Raw genomic sequence first — 25,317 nt, forward strand, 5'->3', positions numbered from 1 at the left:
TGTTCATTTTTTGAGGAATTTATTTTTTAAAATAATTTAAAACAGTTGAAATGTTTTTATTTTACCTTTATTTAACTAGGCAAGTCAGTTAAGAACAAATTCTTATTTACAACGACAGCCTACACCGGCCAAACCCGGACGACGCTGGGCCAATTGTGCGCCGCCCTATGGGACTCCCAATCATGGCCGGCTGTGATACAGCCTGGAATCGAACCAGGGGGTCTGTAATGACGCCTCAAGCACTGAGATGCAGTGCCTTAGACCACTGCGCCACTCGGGAGCCCAATATTTACAGATTAGATGCGCTGAAATGAAAGCAACTTCCAAAAATGAACACTCGGATTATAGTGATTTTCTGTTTGATCTCTCAAACAATATAAAGTACGTATAGATAGGTGTAATCTATAGCCAAGCGTGTTGATTTTTAATACAATGGTATCCTGCTATTGACACACTTGTTGAATTATGCAACAGAACGTGACAACAACAGTAATTATTGAAGGCAGTCTAGACAGCGCAGGTGAGTGAAGGTAGGCCTAGACAGAGCACGTTTTTGGTGGTTGCATCCCTGTTCCAAGCCTTTGTTAATGTATTCATATATGCAAATGACCCACTGTGTTTATGCAAATGAGCCACATATAATTTTCTTTATTTTACCGCAAAATATTTTAAAAATCCCTGATCCCAAAACAAAATGTATATATGAGTGCATTCTAAGAAATTGTACAATAAATTGAATACCTGAATTCCCGCCAAAATCCCTGAACTCCATTCATTATTTGGTCCTCTGTAGCTCAATTGGTAGAGCATGGCGCTTGTAACGCCAGGGTAGTGGGTTCGATCCCCGGGACCACCCATACATAAAAATGTATGCACACATGACTGTAAGTCACTTTGGATAAAAGCGTCTGCTAAATGGCATATTATTTGTCCATGCCAGTGAAATGTGCTATAATTTTATTTTTCCTTTATTTAACTAGGCAAGTTAGTTAAGAACAAATTCTTATTTACAATGACGGCCTACACCGGCCAAACCCGGACGACGCTGGGCCAATTGTGCGCCGCCCTATGGGACTCCCAATCACGGCAGTTGTGCTACAGCCTGGAATCGAACCAGGGGGTCTGTAGTGACGCCTCAAGCACTGAGATGCAGTGCCTTAGACCACTGTGCCACTCGGGAGATAATTCAGTCAATATCTGATGGATTTTTTAAATGTTAAAAGTTTGGAGTATCTTCATCCATTGTCCAACAGTTGCCTTTATTAGAATTGTTTTTAAAACCTTTTAACAATTTTGATGACCGTTGCTACAGACAGACTCACTTTCTGCTCATCACACACAGAGCAAAGCAGATTACATTGATTGAACTTGATTCATCAATGTGAAAATAACGAAGCAATGCCCCGATTAGCTTGAGAATAACTCATATTGACAGCAGCTGGCACTGCAGCACAGATCCAGGTCAGTGCTCTCTGCTCAGACTGTGAATGCTCTTGGTATTGCCCAACAAAAGTCTATTGTAGTCTACTACATATTGACTGTAAAGGGATGAATAAAGGAATAAAGATCTTCTCCTCTACTGGAGGAGGAGCCCCATTAACCCATTCTGGCCAAGAGTGTTCCATTCTCACACCTGGGTGGGTGTCACTCACAATTCCTGCCAAAGCCTCCGTCCCCCCTCCTCTTTCTATGGTGGCTGAATTGTAAGAGTGAAACATAATATAACATAAATGTCAAAGGTGAGGCTCGGTCTTTCGTTACACTCTTTGACTAAATGCAGCCTAGCTGCCCTGCCTCTCCTCTTATCTGCATTGTTACCTCTGGGAAACCATTGGGAAACCAATTGTCCATTGGACTTAACCAAGACCCTGCAGTGTCATTGTAATCAGACCAACAAAAGCATCAAGAGATTTTTTATTTTTTCTCACAAGGCAATCTGACACTAATCTAAAACTTCCTCTCTACCCCTTCCCCCTGGGGCCCGACACACACATACACACACGCACACACACACACACAAGCACGCACACACTCCCCCCATTGCATTGTGCTATGTCTCTGTGGTCATTAGCACCTAGGTTCCATGCTCCCTGTGGTTTGACTATTGGTGCTACTTGGGCTTACACATGCTGATGGCTCCTCTGTTGGCTAAGGTGTCAGATCTCACACAGTGGGGAGGGGGCAGTGTGTGTGTGTGTGTGTGGGTGTATGTGTGTGAGTGTGTGTTTGTGTGACAGGGAGAACAACAAAGCACTCAGGCATATAGACCATTAGGCCACTCACTCTCTGAATTCAGCCATGTCAAAGGTCACTCATTGAGTGATATTTTCTCACCAGTCCCCTCTCTCTCTCTCTGGCTCTCACAGTAATGGGAGACCAAAGTGCCTAGTAGTCTGATCATCTCTAGATATAGAGCCACTGTCCTGTACCAAAAAAAGCCCCAGATTGATTACGTTTTACAAACCAAAGTTGATGTGTTACAGCCTTGTTGTAAACATCCTTGGCCAGCAGTGCTACCATATTGTCTCTGTGTCCGGAACGCCAGCCAAATGGCACAGACAGAAAGTCAGTCAGTCACAGAGTCAACCGCATCACAGTGTTGATATTCTGCGGAATACTTTCAGAATGTGGCTGCGTCCCAAATGGCGCCCTATTCTCTATATGGCGCACTACTTTTGACCAGAACCCTATGGGCCCAGGTCACAAGTAGTGCACTAGAATAGGGTGCCAATTGGGATGCCCTGACAGTGTCTATCTTCTGTTAAATCGTTTTACAATGTGACAAAATAACAATCGTGATAACCAGCCATTCTGTCAGCAGGCTAACTCCATGGCAACCACTCTCCTTCTCTTAGGTCTAGTGGCATTTGGGAGTAGCATAACTACAATGTTTCAGAGTTGTTAACTCACTGACTGGAATTGTAGCAATAATCAAGCCAAATTAAATAAAACAACTCCCCATGCAGAAGTAGATTAGAATTGAATTTAGATAAAGACTAGAATGTGTCCTCAACATATACAGTGGGTATAGAAAGTCACCCTTTCAAAATGTTCACCTTTTGTTGCCTTACAGCCTGAAATGAAAACACATGAAATAATACTTTTTTATTTACACACAGTAACCCACAATATCCAAGTGAAAAAAAATATAAAAAAAAAAAACTCTGAAAATTAATTAAAATTAAAAATTAAAAATTAAAATACCCTATTTGGATACGTGAACACCCCCCTGAGTTAATACTTGGTGGAACCACCTTTTGAATTACAGCCATGAGGCTCCTTGAATACATCTCTACTAACTTTGCACACCTAAACTCTGCAATATTTGCCCATTCTTCCTTGCAGAATTGTTCAAACTCAGTCAAATTGCATGGTGACCGCTCATGGACTGCACTCTTCACGTCATTCCACAGATTCTCTATGGGATTTAGGTCGGGTCTCTGACTAGGCCACTCAAAGACATTCACCTTCTTGTCCTTCAGCCACTGTACGGTTGGCAGTGTGCTTTGGGTCATTGTCATGTTGAAACGTGGACCATCTTCCCATTTTCAACTTCCTGGCAGAGGGCTGCAGGTTCTCCTCAATAATCTGTCGGTATTTTGCACTGTCCATTTTCCCTTCTATCCTGACAAGTGCTCCAGTCCCTGCTGAAGTGAAACACCCCCACAACAGGATGCTGCCACCGCCGTGCTTTAATGTAGGCATGGTGTTCTTTGGGTGGAAAGATGTATTGGGTTTTCGCCAGACATATCGTTTTGCATTCAGGACAAAAAGTTCAATTTTGACCACAGCACCTTTTGCCACTTGGCCTCGAAATCTACAATGTGCTTTTTGGCAAAGCTCAAACAAGACTTGATTTGGCTGTTTTTGAGGAGTGTTTTTTTTCTTGCCACCCTCCCATAGAGGCCAGAGTTGTGGAGCGCTTGTGATATTGTGGTCACATGCACACATTGACCAGTCTTTTCCATAAAGGCCTGAAGCTCCTTCAAAGTCGCCATTGGCTTCTTGGTAGCCTCTCTTCAGTCTCCTCCTTGCCAGGTCATCCAGGTTGGAGGGACAGCCTGATCTATGCAGGGTCTAGGTGGTGCCATACGCCTTCCACTTCTTAATAATGGTCTTAACTGTGCTCCGAGGGATAGACAAAGCCTTCGAAATATTTTTATATCCATCCCCTGACTTTTGCCTTTCCACAACTTTATCTCGTACGGTGAGGGAAAAAGGTTTTGATCCCCTGCTGATTTTGTATGTTTGCCCAATGACAAAGACATGATCAGTCTATAATTTTAATGGTAGGTTTATTTGAACAGTGAGAGACAGAATAACAACAAAATAATCCAGAAAAACGCATGTCAAAAATGTTATAAATTGATTTGCATTTTAATGAGGGAAATAAGTATTTGACCCCTCTGCAAAACATGACTTAGTACTTGGTGGCAAAACCCTTGTTGGCAATCACAGACGTCAGACATTTCTTATAGTTGGCCACCAGGTTTGCACACATCTCAGGAGGGATTTTGTTCCACTCCTCTTTGCAGATCTTCTCCAAGTCATTAAGGTTTTGAGGCTGACGTTTGGCAACTCGAACCTTCAGCTCCCTCCACAGATTTTCTATGGGATTAAGGTCTGGAGACTGGCTAGGCCACTCCAGGACCTTAATGTGCTTCTTCTTGAGCCACTCCTTTGTTGCTTTGGCCGTGTGTTTTGGGTCATTGTCATGCTGGAATACCCATCCACAACCCATTTTCAATGCCCTGGCTGAGGGAAGGAGGTTCTCACCCAAGATTTGACGGTACATGGCCCCGTCCATCGTCCCTTTGATGCGGTGAAGTTGTCCTGTCCCCTGAGCAGAAAAACACCCCCAAAGCATAATGTTTCCACCTCCATGTTTGACGGTGGGGATGGTGTTCTTGGGGTCACAGGCAGCATTCCTCCTCCTCCAAACACGGCGAGTTGAGTTGATGCCAAAGAGCTCGATTTTGGTCTCATCTGACCACAACACTTTCACCCAGTTCTCCTCTGAATCATTCAGATGTTCATTGGCAAACTTCAGATGGCCCTGTATATGTGCTTTCTTGAGCAGGGGGACCTTGCGGGCGATGCAGGATTTCAGTCCTTCACGGCGTAGTGTGTTACCAATTGTTTTGTTGGTGACTATGGTCCCAGCTGCCTTGAGATCATTGACAAGATCCTCCCGTGTAGTTCTGGGCTGATTCCTCACCGTTCTCATGATCATTGCAACTTACGGGAGGACATCAAGACGGAACTCGCATGTCGGGACGACGAGATGGACCTTGATACCCTCATCACCACATCCATCCGTCTTGATGACATCTTGAGAGAGAGACGACGTTCCCAACACCTCCCGGAGTCTCGACGCTCACCCCATCTGAGTTATGGAAACCGCCCTGCTTCCGAGTCCTCACCTATGGAGGTGGGCAGCACTCCCTACACCACCACGGACCACAGATCTCCTGGCGGCTCCCTATCTAGGCGGAATGACTCCCGTCGCCTCTCTGTGAGTGTTACGTCAGCTCCTATCACAAAACCATTGTTTTTAGTTCCCATAACGGTGTCTGGTTATTCCTTCTCTTCCATGTCTACTGCTATGATAGATTCCGGATCAGCGGGGAACCTTATAGATAGGGAGCTGGTCTCTAAATGGGGGTTGCCCACCGCGCCACTGCCATCTCTGCTACACGTCACCTCACTGGACAATAAACCCCTTGGATCAGGCACCATTACGCACGTCACTCTACCCATCACTATCACCATTCCCACACTACTGGAGCACCACGAGGAGCTGTCATTCCACATCATCACATCACCCCTTCACCAGATCGTCTTGGGATTGCCCTGGCTCAGACTACACGACCCCACCATCAATTGGAGCACCAAGAGTATCACAGCCTGGTCTACCTCATGCCGGAAGACATGCCTGCCGGTGGTTTGTTGTTCCACGTCAGCCCAACATTCCACGTGAGTACGCAGATCTCTCTGATGTCTTCTCTTCAAGTAAAGGTAACGTGTGACCTGCCTCACAGGCCCTGGGACTGCGCCATTGACCTGCTGGAGGGACAACACCCCCTGAAGAGTCGCATTTATCCCCTTTCCATGGCGGAGACTGAAGCCCTGGAGAAGTATGTGGCGGAGACCCTGAAACAGGGGTTCATCAGATGCTCTACCTCTCCTGCCTCCGCCAGCTTCTTCTTCGTGGCCAAAAAGGACGGAGGACTGAGACCATGCATTGACTACAGGGGGCTGAACGGTTCCATCGGCCATCGAGCAGCTACGAGGGACCCGGTACTTTACCAAGTTGGACATGAGGAGTGCCTACAACCTGATCCGAATCCGGGAAGGAGACGAGTGGAAGACGGCATTCAGCACTACCTCAAGCCACTATGAATACTGCGTCATGCCCTACGGCCTCGCCAACGCACCTTCTGTGTTCCAGTCCTTCGTCAATGACGTGTTCCGGGACATGCTAAGTAGACAGGTGGTGGTGTACATCGACGATATCCTGATCTACTTGGCTACGTTCGAGGAGCACGTCAGGGACGTCCGAGCTGTCCTACTCCGCCTCCGGGAACACAGCCTGTTGGTGAAGGGGGTGCCCAATGACAAAGATGAAATGCGAATTCCACCAACAGGCCATCTCCTTCCTGGGATACTGGATCAGTCCTCAAGGGGTGTTCATGGAAGGAGTGAAGACGGCCGCCGTCAGGTCATGGCCAGGTCCCACCACCATCGAGGGCCTACAGAGCTTCCTGGGCTTCGCTAATTTCTACCGGCGTTTCATCAGGTCCTTCAGCTCCATAGCCGCCCTGCTCACCTCTCTCCTTAAGGTTGGGCCTCAGAAGCTGGCCTGGAACCCTGAGGCTGACGCTGCCTTCAAGAGGCTGAAGGAGAGGTTCACCACAGCGCCCATCCTAAAACACCTAGATCCATCTCGTCCTTTCATCCTGGAGGTGGACGCATCGGAGGAGGGCGTGGGTGCAGTCCTCTCCCAGCGGCACGGTAAGCCAGAGAAAATGTATCCCTTTGCCTTTTTCTCTAAAAAGCTTACTCCCGCAGAGAGGAACTATGGAGTTGGAGACAGGGAGCTGTTGGCGGTGGTCCTCGCTTTGGAGGAATGGAGACACTGGCTGGAGGGCGCAGTCCATCCATTACGGATTCTTACTGACCACCGGAATTTGGAGCACATATGGGCAGCGAAACGGATGAACTCTCGTCAAGCCAGGTGGGCCCAATTTCTCACTCGCTTCTAATTCATTCTGTCCTACCGACCAGGATTCCAGAACATGAAGGCTGACGCACTCTCCAGGATGCACCATACCGGAGAAAGGAAGGATCTGGGGGGTCCTATCCTGCCCTTGTCTCTCATCGTTGCACCTGTCGTTTGGGATGTGGACGAAGACATCCGCCTGGCGACTCAGGAGGACCCAGTGCCTGCCAACGCCCCTCCGAGGGGCGTGTATGTACCCACCAGTGTCTGTGACCGCCTGCTGATCTGGGCGCACACTACCCTTAAGGCAGGTCACTCTGGTATTACGCGCACCCTGCATTCTCTATCCCAAAAATACTGGTGGCCCACCTTGGCTTCTGATGTCTCCCGCTATGTCAACTCCTGTTCCGTATATGCCCAAACGAAGACACCTCGGAACGCCCCGGCAGGCAAACTAGTTCCTCTCCCAGTGCCTCGGCGACCTTGGTCACACCTGTCCATAGACTGTCACGACCTTCCACGTTCTGACGGCTTCACCACAGTCATGGTGGTCGTAGATCGGTTCTCCCAATCATGCTGTTTTTTGCCACTAACTGGTCTTCCTTCTGCTCTCCAGGTCGCTGAGGTCCTGTTCCAACAGGTCTTCCGGCATTATGGACTTCCGGAGGACATCGTCTCGGACCATGGCCCCCAATTCACCTCCCGAGTGTGGAAGGCTTTCCTGGAGAAGATCAGGGCCACGGCCAGCCTCACATCCGGGTATAGGCCTCAGTCGAATGGGCAGGTGGAGCGCATGAACCAGGAGCTGGGGAGGTTTCTTCGTTGCCACTGTCAGGACCGGCAGGGTGAGTGGGCGAGGTTTCTTCCCTGGGCAGAATATACCCAGAACTCCCTCGTTAACTCCTCCACGGGGCTCACTCCCTTCCAGTGCGTTATGGGGTACCAGCCGGCCCTGGCCCCTTGGACACCCAGCCAGACCGATGCGCCCGCTGTCGACGAGTGGTTCCACAGGGCCAGACAGTTCTGGGACGCCGCCCATGTCCATCTCCAGAACGCCATTCGTCGGCAGAAGGACCAAGCCGACCGCCACCGCAGTGAGGCCCCTGTATTCCAGCCTGGGGATTGTGTCTGGCTGTCCACAGAAAACCTCCCTCTCTGTCTGCCTTGCACGAAACTGAGCCCCCAATTTGTGGGGCCGTTTAAGGTCCTCCGGCGGATAAATGATGTATCATACCGGCTGCTCCTTCCCCCTCACTACCGTGTCTTACCCACTTTTCATGTGTCTCTCCTCAGACCGGTGGTTCCTGGGGTACGCCTCCTCCGCCCCTGGACATTGACGGGAGTCCGGCGTATGCAGTGAGGGACCTGCTGGACTCCAGGTTCCGTGGGGGAAGGCTCCATTACCTGGTGGACTGGGAGGGGTATGGTCTTGAGGAGAGGAGCTGGGTTCCGGCTGGGGACGTTCTGGACCCCAACCTAATTCGGGACTTCCACCGTCACCGCCCTGACTGGCCCGCTCCTCGTCCTTGGGGTCGTCCTCCTGGCCGGCGACGTCCACCGGCTGTAGCCGCGCGTCCGGGGGGGGTACTGTCACATCTCCTCCCATTGCTCCCCTCCGGCGGTCTGATTCGCCGGTCTACTGAGCCACCGGTCTGAGCGCACCACCTCGGCAACACCGGAATGGAAACCCAACGCACCCTAATCACCTCCAGCGCACCTGCACCTCATCATCTCATCACCACCTGTATTTAGCCCTGGACTGTTCCTTATGATGTTGTGTGTGATTGTTTTGCTTCGTGTCGTGTACTCTGTCTTTGTTATTTCTCTTTGTCATTGTTTAAGTAAACCTTGACCTTGTTAATTCCTGCGTCTGCGTCCTGCCTCTTCATATACTCAGTACTCGTCACAATTCTTTGCTTTGAATTGCATGTGGAGTCCTCTATGAGCAACTGCTTTTATTCTGAACTGATCAAAGTCACTACAATTGATCACAGATGGAAGCCAATTAGCTTGATTTGTGATCTGGAAGGTGGTTGGTTATACCTCAGCAAGTTTGCAATTGTAATTCTAAAGGGGGGTGTTCACTTATTAAAATAGGGTATTTTACTGTTTTACTATTAATTAATTTTCAGAGTTTTTTATATGTTACTGTGTGTAAATAAAGTCTAATTTTATGTGTTTTCATTTCAGGCTGTAAGACAACAAAATGTGAACATTTTGAAAGGGGGTGGTGACTTTCTATACCCACTGTATCTTTATCCACTGCTCATCTCTGGCTCTTGGGCTCAATCTGCAAGACAGCACAAACATATCTGGGTTCAGGCTATCAATCTGTGGCAGTTCACAACAGTTCTAAGACAATATCCTGACTAACCTGAGGTATACTGTAATATCTCTGCCTGTCTTTTTCAACCATCGTTATACCTATTCTGCCACGTGTCTGTGGATGAATGGAGAAAGGAAATCTAAGCCTGAGGCTTAAGTCTTGTCTTGAGCATTAATTATTAAGTTTCAAACTGTAAACAAGCTCCTTCTTTATAACTTCCATACATGGACTAGCCTACATATGACTAATTAGCCACAGTGATAAACAACATATGTGTCACATATACAACATGTAGAGCTGCAACAGGGAGATAGGACTCTAAATCAGTCACTGTCCCTCTCAGTCACAGACCACCTGCTGACACATACTTCACTGAACACTACAACAAAGACAAAGTAAAATAACATTCCCTAGTCACCAAGGTAAAGGTTCAGCTTTGGCCTAGTTTATATGTCCCACATACCTACCAACTCACCGACAGACACATGCACGCAGGTACACACACACACGCAGGTACACATTCGCACGCACGCACGCACCCACACACAGACACACACACACACACACTTTCACTTCCGGTTGTGTTAAGCACCCCACTGAGAGCCTGGTAGATCGGTTCCAAACAGTCTGCCAGGCTCACTGGCAGCAGCAGCAGTAGCAGCTACACAGGCATTAGTTCTCCACTCACCTCTCCTGAACCAGCCACTACACACACGCACGCACGCACGCGCGCACACACACACACAGGCCTCAAGGGCGACTGCTATCAAAGAGGACAGACAGACGGGCCATACTCTTCCAACTGCATTCTCAAAAGCCCATCCAGCTTTTGGCTATATTATGTGTGCTTTTTACTGTGCATCTCAATGGAAGACATCCCCAGCCACCAGCTCTGCACCCTCCTCTGCAACTTGCCCATGCCCCCCCCCTATTACTAGCCTGTTCAACCTTTCATATAATCTGAGATCCCCAGAGATTGGAAAGCTGCCGCAGTCATCCCCCTCTTCAAAGGGGGTGACACTCTAGATCCAAACTGTTACAGACCTATATCCATCCTGCCCTGCCTTTCGAAAGTATTTGAAAGCCAAGATAACTAACAGATCACCGACCATTTAGAATCCCACCGTACCTTCTCCGCTATGCAATCTGGTTTCCGAGCTGGTCATGGGTGCACCTCAGCCACGCTCAATGATATTATAACCGCGATCGATAAAAGACTGTGCAGCCGTCTTCATCGACCTGGCCAAGGCTTTTGACTATGTCAATCACCGCATTCTTATTGGCAGACTAAATAGCCTTGGTTTCTCAAATGACTGCCTCGCCTGGTTCACCAACTACTTCTCAGATAGAGTTCAATGTGTCAAATCGGAGGGCCTGTTGTCTGGACCTCTGGCAGTCTCTATGGGGGTGCCACAGGGTTCAATTCTCGGGCCGACTCTATTCTCTGTGTATATCAATGATGTCGCTCTTGCTGCTGGTGACTCTCAGATCCACCTCTACGCAGACGACACCATTTTGTATACATCTGGCCCTTCATTGGACACTGTGTTAACAAACCTCCAAACAAACTTCAATGCCATACAACACTCCTTCCGTAGCCTCCAACTGCTCTTAAACGCTAGTAAAACTAAATGCATGCTCTTCAATCGAACGCTGCTTGCACCCGCCCGCCCGACTAGAATCACTACTCTCGGCGGGTCTGACTTAGAATATGTGGACAACTACAAATACCTAGGTGTCTGGTTAGACCGTAAACTCTCCTTCCAGACTCACATTAAGCACCTCCAATCCAAAGTTAAATCTAGAATCGGCTTCCTATTTCGCAACAAAGCCTCCTTCACTCATGCTGCCAAACATGCCCTCGTAAAACTGACTATACTACCGATCCTTGATTTCGGCGATGTCATTTACAAAATAGCCTCCAACACTCCACTCAGCAAATTGGATGTAGTCTATCACACTGCCATCCGTTTTGTCACCAAAGCCCCATATACTACCCACCATTGTGACCTGTACGCTCTCGTTGGCTGGACCTCACTACATATTCGTCGCCAAACCCACTGGCTCCAGGTCGTCTATAAATCTCTGCTAGGCAAATTCCAGCCTTATCTTAGCTCATTGGTCACCATAGCAACACCGACCCGTGGTATGCGCTCCAGCAGGTACAGTGAGGGAAAAAAGTATTTGATCCCCTGCTGATTTTGTACGTTTGCCCACTGACAAAGAAATGATCTATACTTTTAATGGTAGGTTTATTTGAACAGTGAGAGACAGAATAACAACAAAAAAATCCAGAAAAACGCATGTAAAAAATGTTATAAATTTAATTGCATTTTTAGTGAGGGAAATAAGTATTTGACCCCCTCTCAATCAGAAAGATTTCTGGCTCCCAGGTGTCTTTTATACAGGTAACAAGCTGGGATTAGGAGCACACTCTTAAAGGGAGTGCTCCTAATCTCAGTTTGTTACCTGTATAAAAGACACCTGTCCACAGAAGCAATCAATCAGATTCCAAACTCTCCACCATGGCCAAGACCAACGAGCTCTCCAAGGATGTCAGGGACAAGATTGTAGACCTACACAAGGCTGGAATGGGCTACAAGACCATCGCCAAGCAGCTTGGTGAGAAGGTGACAACAGTTGTTGCGATTATTCGCAAATGGAAGAAACACAAAAGAACTGTCAATCTCCCTCAGCCTGGGGCTCCATGCAAGATCTCACCTCGTGGAGTTGCAATGATCATGAGAACGGTGAGGAATCAGCCCAGAACTACACGGGAGGATCTTGTCAATGATCTCAAGGCAGCTGGGACCATAGTCACCAAGAAAACAATTGGTAACACACTACGCCGTGAAGGACTGAAATCCTGCAGTGCCTGCAAGGTCCCCCTGCTCAAGAAAGCACATATACAGGGCCATCTGAAGTTTGCCAATGAACATCTGAATGATTCAGAGGAGAACTGGGTGAAAGTGTTGTGGTCAGATGAGACCAAAATCGAGCTCTTTGGCATCAACTCAACTCGCCGTGTATGGAGGATGAGGAATGCTGCCTGTGACCCCAAGAACACCATCCCCACCGTCAAACATGGAGGTGGAAACATTATGCTTTGGGGGTGTTTTTCTGCTAAGGGGACAGGACAACTTCACCGCATCAAAGGGACGATGGACGGCGCCATGTACCGTCAAATCTTGGGTGAGAACCTCCTTCCATCAGCCAGGGCATTGAAAATGGGTCGTGGATGGGTATTCCAGCATGACAATGACCCAAAACACACGGCCAAAGCAACAAAGGAGTGGCTCAAGAAGAAGCACATTAAGGTCCTGGAGTGGCATAGCCAGTCTCCAGACCTTAATCCCATAGAAAATCTGTGGAGGGAGCTGAAGGTTCGAGTTGCCAAACGTCAGCCAAGAAACCTTAATGACTTGGAAAAGATCTGCAAAGACGAGTGGAACAAAATCCCTCCTGAGATGTGTGCAAACCTGGTGGCCAACTACAAGAAACGTCTGACCTCTGTGATTGCCACCAAGTACTGGGTCATGTTTTGCAGAGGGGTCAAATACTTATTTCCCTCATTAAAATGCAAATCAATTTATAACATTTTTGACATGCGTTTTTCTGGATTTTTGTTGTTGTTATTCTGTCTCTCACTGTTCAAATAAACCTACCATTAAAATTATAGACTGATCATGTCTTTGTCAGTGGGCAAACATACAAAATCAGCAGGGGATCAAATACTTTTTTTCCTCACTGTATCACTCCAGTGTTAATACTAAATTGTAATTATTTTGCACTATGGCCTATTTATTGCCTTACCTCCATAACGTACGACATTTGCACACACTGTATATAGATTTTCTATTGTATTATTGACTGTATGTTTTGTTTATCCTATGTGTAACTCTGTGTTGTTTTTATCGCACTGCTTTGCTTTATCTTGGCCAGGTCGCAGTTGTAAATGAGAACTTGTTCTCAACTGGCTTACCTGGTTAAATAAAGGTTAAATAAATAAAGAAAGAAAGATCAGTGAGTAGAGGAGGCATCGGGGGATAAAGCCAAGCAAAGACTGGAAATGAAAGAGATGAACATCAAAGGAGTTACGATGTACCGTAAAAGACCACTGGGAGTGTGTGTGTGACAGGAGGTGGGGGACAATCCAGTCCCCGAGAAACGTCTTTAAAAAAAAAATCCACAAGTTACTTAGTACATACAGTACCGGTCAGTCACACATCACTGTTGCTGCCCATTAAGCCTGTCAACCTCCCAAATTATGTTCCACTTTTCCTCAATTGCTGCAATTTGAAGACACAATGGGACATAATTGAGTTGAGAACAGTGATTTGGTTCTTACACTTTGGTCCCTTTCCTTAAATAGAGATGACAGGGAGTCTCTCTCTCTCTCTCTCTCAACAACCTCTCCCTCAACGTTAGCAATACAAAAGAGCTGATTGTGGACTTCAGGAGGAACCAGGCTGGACACGCCCCCATCCTCATCAACTGGGCCGCCGTGGGTCAATAACTTCAAATTCCTCGGTGTACACATCTCAGAGAAGCTGAAATGGTCTAACTACACAGACACCGTAGTGAAGAAGGCACGACAGCGACTCTTCAACCTCAGGATGCTGAAGAAATCCAGCCTGTTCCCAAGGGCCCTCACAGTGTTCTACAGGAGCACCATCGAGAGCATACTGTCGGGCTGCGTCACAGCGTGCTAATGCAACTCCATCGCCGTGCACCGCAAGGCTCTACAGAGGGTGATACGTGCAGCCGAATACACCATTGGGTGCACACTGCCTGCCCTACAGGACACATACATCACCAGGTGTCGCCGGAAGGCCAAGAAGATCATCAGGGATCCCAGCCACCCAAGCCATGCCCTGTTGTCCCCGCTTCAATCACTCAGACTGAAAGACTGGACAATAGTGTCTACCCTCAGGCTACTGAATACCCACCACTAGACAGCTATCTGCTAGTCAACTACATTTTTTCTCCAGCTGCCCCCCCCCCTCTACTCCCCCTATGGACATTTCAAACACCGGCTTCGAGTGCACGGGTTACCAACATATTCAAATAATGATTGACATATTTTCATTTAAAACGTTATTTTGATGAATTTATTCATACTATTTCATCCTTCCACAAGATATAGTCCCGACACAAATCTAGGGTTGCTACCCAAGCCGGCTGGTCGTTCGTTCTATCGGTTCAGTTGCCAGAGACGCGACCCAGTGGTTCAGTCTTTTTGTTCTGTATCTATGGACTGGACAGTCGTTCATTCTAAATGTTCCATTGCCATACTGGCTGGCAACGTTTTTATCCCTTGCTTGCTAGCTAGCCAACTACGGCTAATTTACAGTCACGTCAAAAAGTGCAGCCAAAATAACAGCAAAGTAGCTGCATTTGCATTAGTTTAAGCTGTTTTCTAGTGACATAGATTTGGATACATCCATAACAATGAGCTAATGTGGCACTGTTGTTCAGAGGAGCTAGCTGTACTTCGTTTATTTTTACCTTTTTTCAATTGACATTTCTTTGTATATATCCATAAAAATGATGCCAGCTGATTTATGATTTTGACTGGCTGAGAAACGCTGCCTGACGTTCATTACTATGGGACAGCTGGAGATCGAATTTGAATATTGAAACTATGTTGCAAATGTCGGAGAGACAGACAGCAAGGTTTATACAAATCCGTTGTTGAAAACTAAATGTTAGTCTAAAAGAAATGTGAGATAATGTCTAGATGCTTTTTATAGTGGAGATCAAGTTTATAAAGTGGCTGGCTGGGCTGATGAGACAGTGGATTGAGCAGGTGGTAATTTGTGGAATAGACACCGGCTGGAATACGTTTTTAACCAATCAGCATTCAGGATTAGACCCACCCGTTGTATAATATGTATAAAGTGCTATTTCTATTTTTACTGTTGTTTTTTATTACAATTTTCTGTATTTTATTTCACTTAGTCCTGCATATTGGAGCTCGAAGCGTAATATTTTAATTGTACCCTGCAATCACATCTGCAACCCTGTACATGTGACTATTAAACACTCTGAATCTGAATCTCCCTCTCTGTCACGTGAAGCAAGCCTCCATTGTGTGAACTGACATTGACAGGCAGCATTTAGTCATAATGTCTGTCTTGTCTGTTGGCAGGAAAATAACCCTTTGATTCAATAGATTTTAATGTGATGTAATCATTTAAAAAAAAAAAAAGTTATGCAAGGAAAGTTGAAGGCCAGAGCTGGATCCGATGTTCTAAATTATTAATTTCATTCATTTGACTGGTAGGAAGAGTTGCGTGGATTCTGGCTGCTTCTAATATGAGCTTTTGTATTACACAAGGACTGACTGGCAATGAGTTCAATGGACAATATTCAGTCCCTTCAGGATTTTGGGATTCTGTGATCGATTCTTTTTTGCAAAATCAACAATTTCCTGCATATTACATTTGACCAATCACTGCACTATTACCGCATTAAACAGTCAAATCAGCAACATGCTCTCACAGTCTCACTGAGAATTAGACATTTATCCACGTTCCTCCTCCAAAGTGTTTTTGACACCCTGGGTTGACTCCTCCTGCTCAGTATCATTCCGTTTCTCCAAAAGTCACATTTCTAAGTTGCTTAAAACGTCAAATTTAGAAGGTTAAGGGTTAAGGTTTGGGATAGGGTTAAAACAAACAACAACAAAAACTTCTGATCCACATTGCCCTAGCAAAACCCAAGCCTACTTGATGGTACTAGCGCTCACTGTTGCCCCTAGTGGTCAGTTCTGAAGACATTTCCCGCTCAAGTCGCTCTTGAGCGATCTGCCTGCAAATCAGTGCAATATTATTGCATAAAACTGACGATCACTACAGTAAAAAAAAAGGGCTTGTAATTTCAACCAATCACCACACATTTACCGCATATTGTTGTTCAATCAAGCCACAAGTCAACAAACATTTTCCTTCATCAGCGCATTTTGTGACAAATTTGACAAAATCATTGCATATTACCATGCAAAATGTCAGAATTGCCTCAGTAAAATCAAATATTTTTTACGAATTGTGTACAAATTGGTGTGTATAACTACTTCCATAAATGTTTGACCCATGTACAAAATTTCACAGCCATTGCATCAGAACGCATAGAACATGACTCATAGCAGGACAAAATGGTAGTAACTATATGAGTCAGTCTGTCCTTTTCCAGGGCCGGCCAGCCAGCTAGTCAGTTAGCATAGACACTGTACTTTGGCCACATGGATCCCGTCTTTACGTCACAAATCAGTTAGTTATTTTCCATTACCATCACAGACAGAAGCCAGGCAATGCCAATCTACTGATGTCACTAAGCAGGCAGGGTTTGTCCTGACCATTGATTATTGATTTCTTCGAATATGTATAGGTTTTCAGAGCACAGAGGGACTCTATCTGGTTGATGGCAGTTGGGAGCAGCTAATGAGTAATGACCATTCACTGTGTCACTAGCAGCTTGAGACAACACAGGGACACCAATACACCTTAGGTTAAGTGAAACAAAGTCTATATCAATCTCTCACCTGCTGTTGAATTTCTCTGGGTGCTTCTCTCTCATCAAGTGGAAGCGGTGAGCGATGGACGCATCCTATAGGGGGAGACAGAGAGTTTTAGGCTACTACTGGGGCATTACCTTTCACCTTTGTGCTCGTGATCCTGTGCCTATGTGATCCTAGGACTGCGCTAGGCCTGATAACAGGGTCATAAAGTCACCACCTATCCCCCTGCCCTGCCTACCCCCTGTGTTGTGTGTTTGACCCCAGCCCTGGGATGACCTCTGGGGGCAGGGGTGGATGTAATCAGTCAAATGGCTCCAACACTAGGAATGACCCCACTTATGAAGGATGGGGTATGGGTGTGTGTGTGTGTGTGTGTGTTCTCTAGAGCCCGTCTCAGCTCTGCCATGACCTGAGGCCTGAGGGCAGGGGGATCTCACTCATATTAGTCTTGTGGTGGACAGAGCACAGAGTGAGAGATGGTGACTTTGTACTGTAGGATAAAAAGCATCACGCTGGATGAATAAGTGATTTTATTAGATGGAGAGGAGAGGTTTTCCGGTAATGGACAGGCAGAGAGGATGGGGTATGGAGGAAATGGTTAACAGGGCGATGTCCTGAAAGACAGACAACTGGTTTCCTACCAGTTGTGGTGATGGTGATGATGGTGGCTATGAGAATTGCTACTAGACTGCAATGAAGATGGCAATTATTTTTGGCATTTTGATCTGCTCATAGAAATAAATGGACAAAGAACCTTTGGAAAGGCCATCAGGTCAAACCTATTCTCAACAATGGAAAAAGTCCCTGTCATCAGTCACTGATGTTGTCTTGGCGACATTGCTGAAATTGAAACTAGAGCACATTCTGCTAACACAAAGAATGATTAAAGCATAGACAGAATGTCAAAAGAGAGAGAGAGAGAAGTGGGAGAAGAGAGAGGTAGAGAGACCAAGGGAGAGAGAAAGAGAGATTGCCAGAGAAAAGGGAGAGATCCAGAGAGCGAAAGAGAGAAAGCCAGAGAGAATGAAGGAGGGAATAATTGACAAATCAGACCTGTCATTGTAACAGATCTGCTCCTATATTTAGACTGAGGCAGGCAGGCAGTCGAATGCTGACTGGCAGGCAGCTCAACACTACCACATCCTGCAGTGAGCAGGTCTCTCTCTCTCACTCACCCCTCTCTCCCTCCTTCCCTCTCCTTTCCCACCACTCGGGACAGAAGGAGGAAGTGGGACCAGACCCCTGTGTGCCAGCCACTGCCCTAGGGACCAGAGTTCAGGTCGCTATTCAGCCTGGCACAGGTCCTGGCAATAATGGTAAACAAACCTGGAGCCCTACAGAGAGACCAACCATCGGTTGGGGCATTGACTGGATTCCTGCACACCTGTGCAGGTGTTTCAGCGGTCACCAGAGAGAAGGAGAGGAGACCGGAAAAGATTGAATGATTGGTTGGAGGTATGGCACGCCACATCACCATCACCCAGTCACCCTCCTCCCACTATCCTTTGGAGCCCCTGTCATCTCCAGGGCTCTCCCTCCATCAAACCTAACGCATGTCCCACAACATTATCAACTAGTGGGTCCCAAAATAGTGCTGCACCTGCTCACTTGGTCTGGCTCAGTGGTTGTGAATATGGGATGCATTTAAACTGGAACCTGGGGGGACAGGTGCTATTGGAGGTCTGGATGAAAACCACATATCATACGCCAAATACTAAGCATAGTGATTAGAAGATAGGTGGATGCGGGGAGTTGGTTTGTTGTTAACCTCTGGGCCTTGTGCCATGTTTAAAAAAGGGAGGGCGAGAGGTGGGAAAGAAATCATGACATTTGTTTTATTGAAGGACTGCATGTCCTGTATCTAGGGCAAGACCTTAATGTGACTCGCAGTGTCACAGTATCACAACAGCCTCCGAAAACACAACAAATAGCAACTATATGTGACACTGCATTGTGTCCAGTGCTCCTAGAGCAAGCATCAGCCAGTAGCCTATACTGTCCCCAAATGCTGTCACTGTAAATATGTGACATTTGCTATTACCCGTAGTTGACTCTGTGTGATGAAGGTTGTTTTGATCTTGCCATTTGATGTTTGGCACATGGTGGGGGCGTGAGGGGGGAGGGGGAGTGGACAAACAAACAAATCACTCGCTGGAAAATAAATGTCACCTCAGAACCATTTCTACCACAGCCCCCAGATAGAGGGAGAAATAGGTTGCTTTTTCAACCCATTTTGGTTAGTGCCCTTTCGGGAACATCAAAGTGTGATCTGGGGAAAAGTGGGTATCACACCTATCTCTCCCTTCTCAACAGTCACCCCTATCTCCCCCCTCTCAACCCTCACCCCTATCTCTCCCCTCTCAACCCTCACCCCTATCTCTCCCCTCTCAACCCTCACCCCTATCTCCCCCCTCTCAACCCTAACCCCTACCTCCCCCCTCTTAACCCTCGCCCCATTCTGCAGCACTGGGACATACTTCAAAGCCATCCATCCAGTCCAGTCACCCATTGGTTTAGGTGTATCACACTCTGCAAGTTGACAAATACAGCTCTACAAAATTGTTTTCTGGACACAGATTAAGCCCAGGCATGGACTAAATTCTAAATGAAGAATTACCATTGAAATTGCTTTTGAATAAGATAAATTAGGGTGGTCAAACAGAACCGGAGCTCTAGATCTGCATGCCCATACAGGGTCATAGTGAGCCTATCGTAGAGAGCTGCTGTGCCTGTGTGGAGTCCATCTGTGCCCCTGTCATCATAGCCGTAGGTAGCAGGTGCTAACGCGACTCACTGGGGTCCTGTTCCTGAGAGAATTGTGTTTTTATGTAAGCAATGCATGCTGCTTATATACAGTATCTTTGTGTGTTTGTGTGTGTGTGTTTGTGAAAGAGAGAGAAATAGTTTGTGTGTATATGTGGGTTCATACTGTAACTTTGTTTACAGTACCTATGATATTTAATTTGTTAAAATTTTTTAGTCATTTAGCAGACGTTCTTATCCAGAGCGACTTACAGGAGCAATTAGGGTTAAGTGCCTTGCTCAAGGGCATATCGGCAGCTTTTTCACCTAGTCGGCTCGGGGATTAGAACCAGCGACCTTTCGGTTACTGGCACAACGCTCTTAACCACTAAGCTACCTGCCGCCCCATATGATGTGTATCTGTGTGAGTGCATGTGTGTTCTGACAGACACAGAGAAGAGTACAGGGTGGGGGGGATGTTTTCCTCCATATCTTTAAGACCCAGCCAGGTGTCACTCATTACCGCGGTAACCTGGTCTGAACCTGGCAGACGCTAACTTCCTGTCACTGATACTTCCCCTGACCTTTGGTGTTGCCAGCACTACTCCTCCCCCCGCACCTCTCTCTCTCCCCTCTTCATCCCCCCAGTCTAACCTTCACTTCCCTCTACCCTCCCTAGAGGCCTGGCCTGGCTGTCCCAAGCAAGCACTACATACCCTGCTGTCGACAGGACAGGTCACTGTGGATCGGATCCACAGTCCACAGAGTAACACGGTGGGTAAGTAGCTATAGCTAACGCATAGCCAGAGAGCCAGAGAGCATTACATGATAGGAGGGCCAGAGCCAGTCCCAGGCAATCTCCACTTCAGGCACTCTCCACTTCAGGCACTCTCCACTTACATTTTACATTTACATTTTAGTCATTTAGCAGACGCTCTTATCCAGAGCGACTTACAGGAGCATTTAGGGTTAAGTGCCTTGCTTAAGGGCACATCGACAGATTTTTCACCTAGTCGGCCCGGGGACTAGAACCAGCGACCTTTCGGTTACTGGCACAACGCTCTTACCCACTAAGCTACCTGCCTCCCTTATATAGCTAGGCATAGAGCCACGCTTGGAGAGCAGATAGATTGTTGATGGCAGGACCCATTTCATCGTTCTCTTGCACCCTGGAGAGATCGGCTTCCCCAAGCTAAGGGGGTGGGGAAGGGGTGAGGTGGCTTCTTTAATGGCTGCTGACATGGTGTGATTTCCCTCTCACTAATTCCTCACACAGATTATTTTCAGGGTGAGGGTTGGGAACGGGATCACTCAGGGCGCAGGGATGTAATACACTATAGGAGTGAATGGAGGGCCTAATACCTACTGGAAAGGCAAGGCAGGGAGGGAAGTCTTGGAGATTTCTGTGGGAATATGAGACTGAAGTGGGGCTGAATTGTTTGAATTATAGGGGGGCTAAGAGGGCAAGGTAAGGAAGGAAGGAAGTCTTGGAATTTTATATGGGGATGTGGGATTGAAGTGAGGCTCAGGGCTTGGGGTTGATAGCAAAGGCGCCTGCCATACGTGGTCCTCTGTAGCTCAGCTGGTAGAGCACGGCGCTTGTAACGCCAAGGTAGTGGGTTCGATCCCCGGGACCACCCATACACAAAATAAATGTATGCACACATGACTGTAAGTCGCTTTGGATAAAAGCGTCTGCTAAATGACATATTATTTATTATTATATGTACATGTTGACTCCTCTTCCATCTGATCAGTGTGTTAGGGTTACAGTAATGACTGAGGGTTAATGTTAATGTAGTGTCTGTATGGTGAAATAGATCCAGAATGGCTGACATGAAGCCGTCTTGTCAAAGAGTTGGTTTCCTCTAGACAAGCTTCAGTCAGTGTCATTGTATCCAGACTAAAGTTTGACAGTGACCAGAGAAAGATTTTATATGAAGCTCTTAATATGGATTTATGGTTGACTCTTCTTAGGATGTATGTTGTATGATTTTGTTAGATTTTATTTGTTATTTAATATGATCAAGCTTAAGTGTGTACTTAGTGCAAAGCACTGATGCCCAAAAAGCAATACAAAGTAATCTAAGGCAGAGAATAAAATAGCAATACCACAAAACACATCTTTAGCCTAGAGCATTCTCTCAGTGACATTCAATACAGCCACCATGTCATCCACAATTAACTCACTGCAACAAGAAACAGATGACAGTTGAGATTCGAAAATTGTCCTTGAGAGCGCCAACGCCATGGCAACCCAATCCCTGTCCCGGGAGGGGAAGGTCTGTGACTGTGATGGCAGGAAGCAATGCCCCAATATGGGTATGGACATTGAACCTGATTCAGGATTGCTAATGATTACATCATGATATGGCGTGAGTCATCGCGCAAGCGCTCGTTTGCTCAGGTGTCATTGGTGCACAGATATGCAGCCATCTGTCCCTGGCAACTGAAGTATTGGAGATGAGATGTGTTGCCCTGTTACAGGGCCATGCCTGCCGCATTAGATCAGGGCAGAGAGCTAGGAGTAGGCTACAGCAGACCAAAAGCGCCAACTACAACATGGGAATGGCATTGGTCATAGTGGATTACATAAACACAGAATCCTTCAAAGGGATCAGAGTTTGAGCTTAAAAGGTCCTCTGAGGAACATATAATTTTGATATATTTGAATGTAAATGGACTGTAAATCACTGTTATATCATCAATAATACTTTAAAATGTAGCCAGCTCTTCTTTAGAAATGGTCTACAGCCAGGGTAGATACTAGACAGTGGCTGCAACCAAAGTATGGACCATCCTGGCACTGGCACTACTACCCACCCAGCCCACATCTGAATCCCACAGAGAGGGCATTGTCCCCTGGCCACCCCATAGCCTGCATCCCCTGGCCCTTCTGACACAGGCATTACACAGTGGAGAAAGACCCATTGTCTAGATAGAAAGGTCAGAGGGTTGGTCATTTGCTAATAACATCCACATTCTAATTAAACCCTTTTGCCTTTCCATTCGATCTGCAATATGCTTAACATTATGAGATCAAGTACTGATCCCAAGCAACTGCTTTCAATATTGTCATTGTTGGCAATACAGGACAAACAGATATGGGACCAGCAGGCTAGGGTTTACTCATAGCGCAGCAGTAACAGGATGGTAGATTCATGTGTTTGGCAGAAACCTGCTGAATATGTGGCAGGCCTGGGACCAGTGGGAGGCTGGGTTGCATAACATCACAGTAGTGCATCGTATCCCTGCCAAGTTAGCCCCTTCCTCCCTGATCCTCGTCCTACCTGTGATTGGTCCAGACATATAATGTACCAATCACACTTCGGCTAAGTCTCACTGTCTACTTCTGGCTGTTTGTGCATTTTTAGGCTTCCCTGCAAAGGAAAATAAAGAGAGGAAAGACCATAAAAGGGATTGCTTTCTCAAATGAGGTGCTGTAGGCACCTTACTGTTAAGCAACCGTAGATTTGATAACAGAGATATGAAACACCCATCTGAAGTGTCAGGGGTTGATTGAGAGAGACAACAAGACAACAACTGAGACAGCACCCATTTGACCTCGTCCCTCTGTTCCCTCTAGTCTAATACGTTTGAGGCATACCCATGGTAATTTGTTTTGAACACTGGGACCGTGAGGAGGGAGATAAAGGGTTGCTAAGCAACAGGGACCAGGGAGATGCTGGTTCCTTCCCATTAAAAGGGGAAATACAGTAATTAACCTGCCTGAGAGGCTTAGAAACCACCGGGGATTCAGCAAATTGTTTAACTCCTGCTGGGATAGGCAATCCCATACTGTGGCATAGTACTGTGCCTATGTCCCATAGGCAAAATTGCCACGGGGGATGGGGGGACATGTGGACTGGGCATAAGGTAGTGGAAGTCCAACTATAATACAACTCAGTCTTCATCTTTTGTGTCTTCTTTTTTATTTTTTTTATTTACTCGGGAGAGGCGAAGGTCGAGAGTCATGCGTCCAAAACACAACCCTGCCAAGCCGCACTGCTTCTTGACACACTGCTTGCTTAACCCAGAAGCCAGACGCACCAATGTGTTGGAGGAAACACCGTACAACTGGCAACCGATAGAACCCTGGTCTGTCTTTTGTGTCTTCTTAATATAAATAAATATGCATGTGTGCATCATTATCCTACAACTCAGCCTTCATTTTTTGTGTCTTTTTAATATTTGCCTTGAAATACCTTCATTACAAATGGTGACGACTTGTCCTTCCACTTATCCTTCCACTTATACTGTGTTTTCAAAATACCCCCTCCATATACCCCTCAAAATACCTCTCAAAATAGGCGTAATAAGTTATGTCAAACTGTGTAGAATTGTAGGAAATGTGTTTTAAAATGTCAAAACAATTCTGGGGAAGGACCACCGGAACCCCCGTCTACTGTTCTACACCACAATTTTGCCTTTGCTATGTCCCTCTTATGGTTTGAACTGAATATGGAGAGCCAGGTAGGATTGTGTGTGTGTGTGTTTTAAGGATAAGAATGAGGGTGAAAATTGGTTCTGCAGGTCAACAAAAATTTCCTGGTGAGACTGATAACTACAGTGTGAGTGTGTGTGTGTGTGTGTGTGTGTGTGTGTGTGTGTGTGCATGCGTGCATGGACGTCTGTGTGCGTGTGTAGTGTGTCTGTGTGGTCTGTTCCCTCACCACTCCGATGGAGAAGTAGTTGTTGACGATGCTGTTGGGGACAGGGTCTCCCTTCTCCTCCTTGTCAACAGGGACGATGTCGATGTTCCATCTGTCCAGAACCATCTCTGTGCTGTGCTCTATGTCCCGCAGGAACTTCAGCAGACTACCTCCTTCATAACCTACAGGACAGGAGAGAGAGACGGGTGAAAAGTTAGACATAGGACACGAGGAGATACAGCCATCACACACACTAAGGTCACCCACACTCTCAGCCCCGGGCTCTCAGACCTACTTTTATAAATACAAGGTCTAGTATTCATCAAGTTGTATAGTGCTTTCGGTATTTCATTGAATGTGAGGTCAGAGGCCTTAGATTCCTAGAAGCAAGCAAAGAGAAAAACTAAATGGTTTCAAGGGAGTACATCGGAAAAGAACCACAGCCCTCTCCTCCTATGTGTCTCCAGAGGTCTGAGAAGCCCTCACACAGTGACTGATAAAACAGCCTAACGGCAGACAGTATGAGTGTACACAGATTTTGGAACCAGACAGTATGAGTGTACACAGTAAAGTCCTCTTTGTGGCCTTATGTCTCAGAGGGGATGAAGAGGAGTACTGGGGGGCCAGTATGAAATTTTTTAAAAAGAATGTATGCACTCACTAACTGTAAGTCGCTCTGGATAAGAGTGTCTGCTAAATGACTAAAATGTAAATGTAAAATGAGGAAGTAAGTAAGTAAGTACAATGCCACGAAATAGAACTCCAACCAACCGACGGGACTCTCTGAGAGAATGTTGGTAAACAGTATGAGCGTACACAATAGAGTCATCATTACACTGTGCCATGGGATAGAACC

At 46.5% G+C, this 25,317-nt stretch overlaps 1 protein-coding gene across 2 annotated transcripts in view; it reads right to left on the bottom strand.

Annotated features, from left to right (window-relative positions):
• Window positions 1-25,317, bottom strand: part of LOC121537033 (diacylglycerol kinase beta) — a 160,999-nt gene that overhangs the window by 30,578 nt on the left and 105,104 nt on the right. For both annotated transcript variants that reach the window (XM_041844776.2, XM_041844775.2), the window contains 2 exons: window positions 24,483-24,643; window positions 17,092-17,156 (listed from right to left, as the gene is read on the bottom strand). In XM_041844776.2, the coding sequence (XP_041700710.1) occupies window positions 17,092-17,156; window positions 24,483-24,643 (226 nt within the window). The remainder of the gene's footprint in view (window positions 1-17,091; window positions 17,157-24,482; window positions 24,644-25,317) is intronic.

This window comes from Coregonus clupeaformis, chromosome 23 (assembly GCF_020615455.1).
Source record: "Coregonus clupeaformis isolate EN_2021a chromosome 23, ASM2061545v1, whole genome shotgun sequence".
NCBI classification, from domain to species: Eukaryota; Metazoa; Chordata; class Actinopteri; order Salmoniformes; family Salmonidae; genus Coregonus; species Coregonus clupeaformis.